This window comes from Calidris pugnax, unplaced genomic scaffold (assembly GCF_001431845.1).
Source record: "Calidris pugnax isolate Ruff unplaced genomic scaffold, ASM143184v1 scaffold63, whole genome shotgun sequence".
NCBI lineage: Eukaryota > Metazoa > Chordata > Aves > Charadriiformes > Scolopacidae > Calidris > Calidris pugnax.
The window spans coordinates 7,957,714-7,969,747 of NW_015090852.1; the positions used below are offsets into that span (position 1 = coordinate 7,957,714).

Below are 12,034 nucleotides of genomic sequence, written 5' to 3' on the forward strand. Positions count from 1 at the left end.
CTGAGGCTGTAGCTTCAAACTGTTCTGCTCAAAGAAAGCTCCCTGAAAAACACGTTTTCTCTGTGTGGCTGCTTTCAGCATAGACCAGATCAGAAGTGGGGTCCCAACAGCCTCCAGCATCCAGTGTAGTCAGGGGGACTTGGGAAACAAAACAATATTGTAGACTGCAACTTTCCAACAGAACAAATCCAAATGGCATGCTGCAATTGAGGCAAACACTATCAAAAGATGTGGGAAAATTTAGTACAAGCTCAAAGGTTAAAGGCAATCCTTATTCTTCCAAAGACTACAGAGCCAGAGTACGGCCCTAGGTTACTAGTGTTGCCTGCTATTTTAGTGTTGCATATATAGAATATTTATTGCACCCCTTTTTTATATAAAGGAATAATTTCTAGTAACAGCAGCAGTGCTATTACTGCAGGCAGAACAGAAGCTTAACTTGGGAACATTCTCAACATCTGCATTTCAGAAGATTCACAGTGCAGGTGCCAAGATAAGATTTCAGAATGGGGAACAGCAGCCAAAGTCCACAACAGAAGACAGTGAAGGACCAGGCAAAGAGAGAAAAATGAGAACTGAAGTCAAAGGGAGGGGGAAAAAGATCAGACAGTAACAGAATGAAGAAGCAAGAGATAAAAATGTTTGTGTTTGAAGTAACAAAATGTGCTTTTATTGATGTGGAAACATTTTAAGCTACAACAATTTCACTTGAATTCTGCTAGTTTAAGTCTGCTGATACTATAGGAGAAACGATACAGAAATGGTTGACTTTGTGCCAAAATCCTAGAGTCTGTGGCAAAATCACAGATCATTTTCCAAATTTTTGAAACTTCAAAACAATAAAGTCTCAGCTCTTGTCCCTTCCCAACATTTTATGTAACTACAGTGTCAGTGGTTTGACTAAAGCAGCTCTGACCAGGATAAGTTGGAATAGTGACCTTGAATTCTTTCCCTTTTTATAAAGAAAATGATAGAGCTGGTTGGAATCTCCACCAACTGAAGTCAGTGTCTCTACATTTGTCTGAACACTGAGTCAGAAAAAACTTCCACCCCATTCCATCCCTCTTCTGTCACTCATTGTTTGTCATAGTCTCAGTGTTCTTTGGGTAAATATTTAATCCAGTACATTTATTTATTTTAAGCTTAATGGATGTTTGCTCCAAGATTGAAAATCATCACCAAATTGTGTATATTTTATAGTTTGTGAAACTGATGCCTTAATGAGAGAGTTCTATAAAGCTTCTTGGGATACAAGGTAAGGATCCAGGGAAGACAAGAAGACACCTCTTTACAGCAAATAGGAATGTCTGCACTTGCATTCTACACTCACTATCAGATCCAGAACTTGCCACACTGTTAATATGAAATGAAAAATCAATAGTTATTGTTCAGTCATTACATCCCATAAACTGATGCATGAGCGGCAAACATGGCAGTGAGTTAATAGTAACAAGGCACAGGGGTTATTTTTTCAGCAACAGGCTTGTGCTGCATGTTAAAACACCCTGGCCCTAACTTCTCACCAGGATAAGTACTCTCTACCCTCTCAAGGAAATAGTGAACAGCTGAAAAGGGCTGTGTACCCACACAGCAACCACACAGTTTGGAGCTGGTGCAAGCTTTTTACAAGCAAGATCTTGTGAAGGTCAGGGACAAGGGAGCAGAACAGAACTGACATCTTTAAGGACAGTTTCCTTAGAGCAAAAGATCTCTCAATCCCCAGGTGTAAGAAATCAGGAAAGGAAGGCAAGAGGCTAGCATGGCTGGGTCAACACCTACTGGTCAAACTAAACAAAGAAGAAAATGCACAAGCAGCGGAAGCAGGGACAGGTATCCTGGGAAGATTATAGGGATGGGATGCTGCCCAGTTGTGTAGGGATGGGGTCAGCAAGGCTAAGGGGCAGCTGGAGCTGAACTTGGCAACAGACACAAATAGGGACTTCTACAGGTATGTAAGCCAGAAATGGAAGGTTAAAAAAAGCACACTCCCCCTGGGGAGCAAGACTGGCAAACTGGTAACAACAGACAAGAAGTCCAAAGTACTCAACAACTTTTTTGCCTCAGTCTTCACCAGCAACCTATCTTCCCGCACCTCTTGAGTGGATAGACCATGAGACAGGAACTAGGGGAGCAAAGCCCCTGCCACTGTAAGGGAAGATCACGTTTGTGACCACCTGAGGAATCTGAACATACAGAAGGCCTATGGGACCTGATGAGATGCATCCCAGATTCTCAAGGCTGATGTAGTTTCCAAGGCATTCTCTTTATTTGAAAAGTCATGGCAGATGGGTGAAGTCTCTAGTGACTAAAAAAAGGGAAGCATTGCACCTATTTTTTAAAAGGGTAGAAAGGAGGACCCTAGGAACTACTGACCTGTCAGCCTCACCTCTGTGCCTCAGAAAGATCACGGAATGGATCCTCCTAGAAGCTGTGCTAAGGCCTATGGAGCAAAATTGCTTTCCCCTTTATAAAAGAAAAAATCCAAAACTATGTATCTATAGGGAGAATCCCAAGATAAAAAGACTGCTGTTTGAAAAGCCTTCACATTCTAACTGAAAAGCACATGTAAGTCACCAGCAAGTCCCTGTGCTTCATTATAGAATTAATTATTACCCATTCTTGGAAAGGGATGAGGAGAGCACCTGAAGAAGGTGTCAGGAAACAGAATGGGCCAGGTGCACCCCAAGTGGAGGCAAACTGGGAGATAAGGGCAGCAACAGCATAGATTCAGTATTGAACTCACCAACAGAGTGCAGTCCTGTGGCACAGAAGCTGGGCACGTAGAGTTGTGGCAAGTCTTACCAATGCTCCAACAGTCATTGAGTAAAAACAATAAAAGCAGCCAGGTCTGAAGTCAATCCAGAAAATCCAAAGAATAACTTAGGAACAGGCCCACATCCAGCACAGCTCAGGGAAGAAGCTGAGTCCTCAGCTGGAGCTTAAGTGAGCCTGTAGCCTGGTGGGGGAGGAGCATATGAGTGGGGGCCCAGGTGAAGCTGGTTAGGGCCATTAAGGCCTATTAGTGACCTCCAGGCCCTGGCAAAAGCTTTGTTTTTTTTAATCATCCTACTATTGCTCTATTAGATATCTCTTACTGCTTATACATATGTATAAATTTGTAATACAGTATTTTCTAGAGGTCATGATTAGGTCTCCATCTTAATTGTACACATTGCTGTCTGGACTACTGAAAAGCATTTCAGTCTAATGGGAGGGTAGGCAGTGGTGACCAGAGGAAAGCAAGAGGAACAGTTTGAGGATGAGAATGATGTGAGTTTACAGTTAATAAGGGTACATGAACATATCTTCATATTTCCTGGTGTGACAGAAGCATCCAGAAGCCCTAGTCTGAGACGAAGAACTTGGTCTAGGTGCTATACAAACAGAACAGCTGAATAGGAGCTAAAGAACTGCACGCCTCTGCAGATGCATAAACAGTCTGTTAAAAGCTGCTCCCTGAAAGTCAGGGTTCTTCAGAAACCCCAGGTACTCCTGCTTTCTCCAGAAATACGGGCACCCAAATTCAAGGTTCATCTGCATTTTTTATTGTGGTCTAAGCATATAAAATAAAATAAGTGTACTGTCTAACAAACTGTGGAGACATTGTATAAAAATATATAAAAATATTAATTAATATGTTATACTAATCTATTATTCATGTAACTGCACTAGGGAGACGATGTTCTTGAAAGAATCAAGCATTTCTCAGATCTTAAGTCTACTTGTCCTGTTTTTTAAGAACTGCAATGTTTACCAAGAGTAGTGCCTAGATGACTTGGAAGACAATGAAAAAAAATCTTTCTTTAGTGTTATATATGCTTATGAAATATATCCATTGGACAGAATATATGCGGCATTTTGTTACAAAGCTTACATCTAAAGTAGTTATTGTTCAGATTTCAGCATATGCCTCTGGAAAACAACAGCCTTAAGTTTTAAATTGCCACAAGAAAAACTAGTGTTCTGTTTAATTATTAGTTCCATAAACCAGAGCAATATTTACTTGCCTATAACACAGCTTAGGAAAATCCACTTATCTCCCCTGCCAGGTGCGACATTTCTCACAGTTATTAAAATGATCAGAAATCCTTATTTCTGAATGACCTTTACCCCACTTTTCTCTCCTGTCCAGTGCCCTTCCCAATGCAATTCAGCTTTGAAATTGCAACAAATTCTGCATTTACTCATTGCAAAGACAGAAAGAAGGGGAATCAGTCCTCTGCACCATATCTGACCCACCACTTGAGCACTAAACATTGATTCTTCTGCCCTCCAGGTGGAAGGTGGTCCATCGAGTGTGCATTACACGCTGTTCTGCAGTTCATCAGCCAACACCTGGTTCAATAAATGAGTTTCAGTAAGGAGACCCCCTCTACTTAGACGTAAAATGCCACTCTGAACTGCTTTCTTTTGCCAGTCTTTCACCTTCCATGAGCATTCAGCTTGTGCTCGCACTACGATGTCAAACAAAGCCAGTTGGTGTGCAGCCTAGCACATATGCAGCCTCCATCAGGGGTAGAAATTAGTCAGAAACTCATCAGAGCACTCAAGGTCTTTCAGGATTTAGTTTCCTGAGGTAGGATTTGGTATTTCCATCCTGCCTTAAGCTAAGGTATTGGGGTTTTTTTTGTGTTGAGGGGCAGGAATGAGAACTGTGTCATCCCTGCACATATGTACGTATCCTGAAAAAACAGAGAATCAAGCTACCAAATTCAAAAGCTTTTAAGTTCCACTTCAGATCCACTTTAAGACTCTTTATCCTCTCTTTCTCTTCTTCTCCTTCCAAAATATATTCCTGATATTTTATTAATAGTGTACTAAGAAACTGTTTTCTGAGTGCTGTGAGGTGATAGATGAATTCACAACACCTGTTACTGCTACGTATATGGAAGTAATTTCCCCCTGCCTGTTTCACAGAAATCTGTTCTTTTCTCACAAAGTCAAACACTCTGCTCCTATTTCTAGTAACTATCTCCTAGATAAGCTTTGAAAAGGTTCCATGAGTAACTAATTAATATAATTTCTCTTCATACGCCAATAAGTTAGGTTATTGAAGAAAAGGAGGCATTCAAGAAATTAAAATTGACAGACAGGCAGATAAAAATTGCCTAGATAGCTCTCTCACACCAAGTTTTCTTTCTCCAACACAGAGAGCTAGCACTAAATCTGTGTCCCACCAAAGCTCCTGCTACTCCTTTAGATAAGGCCAAAAGAGCACTTCAGTGATCCACAGCTGTATGTTTCTTCTGCATAGAACTGAATTTTCCTCCTAAGCAGTCCTGAAGGTTTTCTACTTGCTCATTTTACCTAAGAAAGTACTTACAAATGTCTGCATTTACCTCCACATCTAGATATTAATTTATTAGCAGAAATAGTCACCATAATTATTAGGGAAAAGTCACAGGAAACAATTTTATAATTCCTACAAGTCATTATTCATCTCCAAATATGGTTTCTATTAAGTTGTGGTCATCCAAACAGAGAACAGAAACATATGAAAGACTAAAATACTTTGATTAATGTAACCAGGGAAAACAATTTGCATTTTGAACACCCACAAGGAACTTACCATGCTTCTGCTCACCAGAGTTCCATTTGAATATGCTGAAAATCATGAGTAAGGAGTAGCATATACTGAAATGTATTTTAACACTATTACATTCTATAACTGAGGTGATAAATGTAATATGTAAAATATATATGTAAGAAAACAAAACTAACAAGACTTCTAATGGTGCAGCCATTCTTTAAGACTAAACAAGAATTGAGAATCAATTGATGGAAATAATTTAATAAATTAGAATTTTACATTTCAGTACTGTAATTACTTCACTGAAAAACCCAAAAGGTGAAGATCGCCAGATATATCATATTCTCATAATTTCTTTTACAGAACTACTGGGGAAAAGTCATAAAACTGTATTTTTAATGTCTTGGTTTTGCACATGTAAAATGATACAAAATTTATGAAGGTGGAGAAAATACACTGAAGCATCCAAAAGAATTTTAAATGTCTGTGATAGATCAGGAGGAATATTGGAATGACTGAAATGAAGAAAAGTTTTAAAAGACTGATTTCCAGATAAAAGAACAGAGTTTGTAAATCTCTTTCCACCTAAGCAAACCTCCAACTGAAACCAACTAGACTACTCTCAGGAGCAGACAGCTCATACCTGGTAGGCGCCCTGCCAGGGTCAATGCCACGTTTGCCCTGGACTTTCAGTAGAACAAGGATCATGTTCCTCAATTGATGTGTGCTGTGCTGAACATTTACCCTTTCTGAGATGTATTGAGAATAAAGGCGACAATACCTTGAAATACCTTAAAAAGACAGCAAGGACCATAGTGGATTAAGAAGAGCAAAATCTAAAATGTTACAGGAAATTAGAGGAAAATTAGGACCTCACTAACTTTACACCAATATATACAAGTAATGGATTAAAACTCTTTGAAAAGTTCACTAATCATTCATCAGTCCATTTCCAGAGCTTGTTCCTTAATATCCTTATGCGCGCAAATGAAATGCCACTTGTGAAAATGCCCACAAGAGGAGAAACTCCTTCTGACTCCATTTTTTATGTTAAACAGTTGCAAAATAATGTGATGCGCAAGAGTCAAAGGAGGGATTGTTGCCAAGCTTTTGAAATCAGGTACACTTTCTTTGAGGGACAAACAAGGGACAATTTCATCATACAAGAACTGGCAAAAAAAAAGACAGAAAAACTAAATGTTTTTCAATTAATTATCTTCCTGAGAGACCTGAGACAGAAAGGCATGTATGAAATAATAAAATCACTTTTCAAAACCTTGTCTCACCTTCTTAGGATGAAAAGAAGGAAAAAAAAAAAAAAGGGGGGGGGGGGGGGGGGGGGGGGGAAAAGAGAACAAACTCCCCCAAAAGTAGTGGTAAGATAACAAATACAAATCTACCTTGTCCTTGAGGAACTCCGTAAAATTCAGCCGCTATCCTCGCTGCCTCCTTACGGTTTCCTTTCACGATGTAGAAGTGGCTGAGGATGGCGAGGCTGATCTTCACGAAGAGTTTAAAGCAGAAAAGGGAAAGTATGGTAAAGTAGACATTGGAGAGCTGCTGGGCGAAAGGGCGACTCTCTTCTATGACAGTCATCGCTGCAGCGAAACCTCTCCCGGTGTTTGGGTAGGGCTCCCGAATGTGTTGATAAGATCATATGGCTCCGGCCACGCACTCCCGGGAACAACTGGTCCTGGGTGGAGCTGAAAAACACTAAGATACAAAATGAGTTTATGATGCTTCTACACCAGTTAGGAACAGCTGCTCCCAGTAAGGTCAGTGGCTGCTTTACCAGGGACTTCCATGTAAAAAGCTACAGTTCAAAATTCCCGATGAAGCAAAGTATTCAGCCATAAATACAGGTACTTGGCTTCAGTGGTACAACTCGTATGCCTCAATACGCACACCCCTATGTACTTTTTTCAGCTGGGGCCCAAACGTATCACCACTAAACACATAGAGCTGCTGGATCACAGGCTGGTGTCGATTGTCCTGGAGTTTCCCTCTGAGTTTCTTCTCCCCCACTGGACTAGGTATAAAGCAAGGCAAAGAAAGTCTTTCTGGTTATGCACCTGGCATACATTCCTCTATCCATGGAGACAAAGTATCAGAAAGGAAAAAAGAACATTTTTCCGTGACCCTGAGATTTGATACTGATGCAAAAAAGGAAAGGAATGATAGCGTTTGAAGCCAAAAGCATGAAGTTTCTTTATATTTCCTATGATTTAGTATCTCTCTCCCCCACATACGGCAGATTCCTTTATAAAGACTCTTGTATATGGGCCAAGGGTGCTCCAGCAATGTCTCTGATGACGCAGTGGAAAGTTTCTGATCGCAGTATCATTTGCAGCATTTCTCATTTATTTTATATCCAGTCCCCAAAGACATGCTTTTTCTGATGGAATAAATTATTGTTTTCATTTTTTATGAATAGAATTGAAAATCTATTTGATGACCAAATGAATTAGAATAGGCAATCACATTTTTTAGGTTTGTACGAAATCTGTTGTAAAAGCTGGCTTCCACCTTTCACTCAGTCTAAACAGATAAAAAACATCAGTGACTCTGAAAAAATACACATAGTATCTGTTTAACTAGACTTGTAAATTATTTTTTTCCTGTAATAAATAGGAAGATATACTCACACAGAATGTTTTGCTTTTAAAGCATTTCATACACATTGCAAGCCAATAATATTCATAGCATTGCCATGAGGTAGCTTGGTACGGCTTGCTCACCTTAAAAGTATCATTGCAAGTATAAAAACAGAGGAAGAGAAACCAAATTTCTGGAAGTGTTTGGTTCACAAATCTATATGATTTTATTTGCCGCATGCACCATAGACAAAATGAGTAATTGTGATTGTGACTTATTAATTGGGTGAACAAATGTCTGATTTATACACTCCAGCACAGTAAATAAAGCATACAAAATGCACATGCAGTTCTTCAATAAGAATTTGGAAAATCAGACCTTCCCTCTACAGCCTGCCATCCTTGCTACGAGAGGCTCTACAGGAGGGCAGTACTGCCCAGACCAAGTGATAATTCAGGGTTCCTGACTGTAAGGTCCAAGTCACTGCAGTTTGCCATATCAACCCCATTTTCAGACCTGCTCTCTAGCTCTGATTCTGGCCAGGAGAAGCCTGCAAAGCAGTTCAGTTTGATCATGAACTAACCTGTCTGCCACTTTATCATCAAAGTCTAACCATCATGACAAAGTATATAAAAGAGCATATGCTGCTTTACAGCCCTCTGCAAATTTAAAGAGAAAAAACTCCCGCTGACTTCAAGAGGCTTCAGATCTAGCCCACAGTGGAATAACTGCTCTCTATTTTTCAAGAGACTTGATATATCAAATATCATCTGATTATTCAGGCTTGAGTCTGATCTCACAAAGTGTATGCAGACTTAATCTATTGGGCTACAGCTGCACAGGCTGCCGGTGGCACTGCAGTGCGAGGAGAAGCCACGCTGTGCTCAGGCAGCTGTAGGTGCAACGCGGTGTCACCCAGGGAGCCAACGTGCTCCTGAGTTTCCTCTGGCAGGTGTGAAAGCAGAACCTGACCCACCCACAGCTGGGCTGAAAAATCACCACGTCATCTACACAGCTGCCCACCTTTATAATAATTATTTGCAGCAAAACACTTGACAGCCATTTGACATCCTGTGAATAGATATTGTACCTCGCAGCCTTAGAGGTGAGCACATCATAATCCTGGGATATCAATGTTTAACCATGCTGTAAAGCTATTTACTGAGAAAGTAGTGAATGCTTTCAACTCAACAGCTACAACCTGGAGCTGGTCTCCAGGCTGAGGACTGGGGCAATAAAATGATTCTGTCTGACAAACCACCAGAGATTTGCTGGTGCTATTGCTCAGTGTAGAATCCCCAGCACATTCAGAAGCCTCCTTTAAGGAATTAATGCTTGCTTGTTTTGCCATCCAAAGAATGTTTACAGAAGCCAAAACAACCATGCTTGCTGTCCACTGTGCAAAGAGGTGATGACATCAAGAAGACAGGTCACAAGTCTGAGTTTATAGTCATTACACTTATGTTGGTATGGCTTTTCATCCACTCAGTATGATCTTATGACCCCACAACTTTACAACCTTCCACTCTCTGGGCTTCATAGCACCTCTCCACTGCAGGTTAATCATTTCTCTGCCATTATCTGCCAAGAGTTCTTATCTCTTTTGCTGTCACTTTATAACAGGGTCCTCTTATCAAGCTGTACAAAATCACGTGACGGTGCCCAACCTATCACAGGTTCCAATTCTTCTGATTAGAGACTATCATGAAATGGGATACATGGTTTACAGCAGGTCACTAATGCTGGAAAAAGTACAGAGTCCACTCAGACATGCTTGTTACTTTCTGAATTCTTGGATAACTTTTTTTGTTGTTGTTCATCACGCCGACTTTCACTGAAGGTTATTAGAGCCTGGGTCTCAAGGCCAGAAAAGTTTACAGGCTGCACCTCTTCTGTGCTCAATGCTATACACCTTGCACCCAAGGGTACTATATATTTACACCTAATAATGTCTTCTGGTTCCCACCCAGCCATCATACAGGAATCTATAAAACATGGACTTACATCAGTTGGTAAGTAACAGTTTTCTAAGTGTTTTGAAAATGCTGCATAAATATATTAGTCTTGGGGTTATCCAAACTGAAAAAAAAAAATCATTACAATTGGGCAAGCCAACAAAACTGATTAATTTGCACATGCATTTAGGCAAAAAAGACCTTTATGATACAACATAAAGATGTAAGAAAACTGCTGATGATTCAGTGAATAACACTTTTCTCCAGAGATAGTGATTATCAAATATATAATCAGATAATTAATGATATCTTTATCTATTGCAATTGCTGATAACTGTGAAATTGTGGGGTGGGTGTGTGTATAAACATTTGCAAAAATTGTATTTAAATTGCTTCTGGCCTGACTATTCTTGTTGAAGAAAACCTCAGGAATGTTTTCAGGTCTTTTCTGTGACAAACGTGTCAAATACAGATTGTTTTTATAGCTAAAAACGTGGATATAGCGTCATTCAATGGGGGTGGGCTGGAGAACAGAAGTCGGTTAAGACTTCAGAGCAGCAAAGCAGCAGATACTTTCAGTAGCATATGGAAACAGCACCCACTCCCCACCAGAAAGCTGGCAGGGGCAGGTTGCTCTGGCGTGCAGGCGTGAGGGGCGTTTCACAGCCAGCTGCCCCGGGCTGCAGAACTGCGGTGGCTGTGGCCGAGGAGCCCCAGCAGGTGCCTCTCCCCACCACCTCCCTGCCCTTCTCCTTGCACTTCCTATCTCAGATCGTTCTACCTCTCATCACGTGCCAGGAGTGAGGTGCTTTTCCTTTGGCAGGACGATAGCATCCCTGTGCCAGGGCTGAGCAGGACTGAAGAAGGCTTGCTGAGGGAAACCCCTCCTTTGTGGAGCAAAAAGCTCCTCACAAGCTGGCCCAGCAGCTCTGCAGGTTCCACAGCACAGCCCAGAGTTGTGCAAGGCTGTGCAAGGCTCCTGCCTCGGCACAGCAGTTTATGGCAAGGATAGAAGAAGGGAGATTTGGGTGGCTTGTGGGAACCAGGGCTTGCTCTCCTCCTCTTGCCCCCAAAGTGCCTCATGACATGGCAGGTGAGGGGCTTGGCTTGATGCTGGGTGTGATACGGGCACCTCGCCATCAAGGAAGGCTTTGGGACCGTGGGGATGGAGGGTGCAGCAACAGCTGCAGGAAATAGCTGCAAACATAGCTGAAACCTGATCTTCATCTCCTGGGTGGAGCTGCTGCTTCTCTCCACTGGAAGGGAAGAGTGTCCACAGGAAGGTCTCACACCTCGGACCTGGCTGTGTCCCAGGCAGCTGGCCCCAGGGGCTCCCCTCTCACCTGCTGTACACCTCCCACGTGAGAAGGTGCCCAACACTGTAGCAAGGTTTGCTGGGCTGCAAAAGGATGGCTGGAGGATTAATGCCCCGTGGATCACACTACCAGGCCCATGACCGCCAGCCTCCCAGACAGCTGTGCCTGGTGCCAGCCCCGCTCCAGAGTGGGCTCCTGGTGCCTCTCCTCAGGGGGAGCCACGTGGTCCCTGTGGCAGTGTTGTCAGGGGATTCCAGGCACAGGGCTATTGGCTGTGGCTGTGGCTGTGACCTGGGTCAGGCCATACCTGGGCCAGGAGGGCTGATCCCAGCAAAGCTGCAGAGAATTTAAAGCTTGAGACCCTCTGGTACTTCTCTACAGGTGTGGCGTGCTCCTCCACACAGCTCTGCCCCCAGAAACACATGGAAAAACGAGGCGAGCTGGTCCTGGCTGTCTTGGGCCTTGCTCTGACTTTTACTCTTTCTGGCTGCCGGGGAGGGAAAGGTGTTGGAGGAGCCTCTGGTCCTCCCTCCTCAGCGTGGGATAGTAAAATAATAATACACCTTGTGTATCTGAAGAGCAGTCACTCAAATAAGGTTTCTTGGGGTGAAAAGATACAACCCAAGGGGAAGGGAAAA

General features: G+C 42.1%; 1 protein-coding gene across 2 annotated transcripts in view; it reads left to right on the plus strand.

Annotated features, from left to right (window-relative positions):
• Positions 1-9,954: 9,954 nt before the first annotated feature.
• NR5A2 (nuclear receptor subfamily 5 group A member 2) overlaps positions 9,955-12,034 on the plus strand; it is a 94,744-nt gene continuing 92,664 nt past the window's right edge. For both annotated transcript variants that reach the window (XM_014943593.1, XM_014943596.1), the window contains exon 1: positions 9,955-10,137. In XM_014943593.1, the coding sequence (XP_014799079.1) occupies positions 10,074-10,137 (64 nt within the window). In that variant the 5' untranslated portion in view covers positions 9,955-10,073. The remainder of the gene's footprint in view (positions 10,138-12,034) is intronic.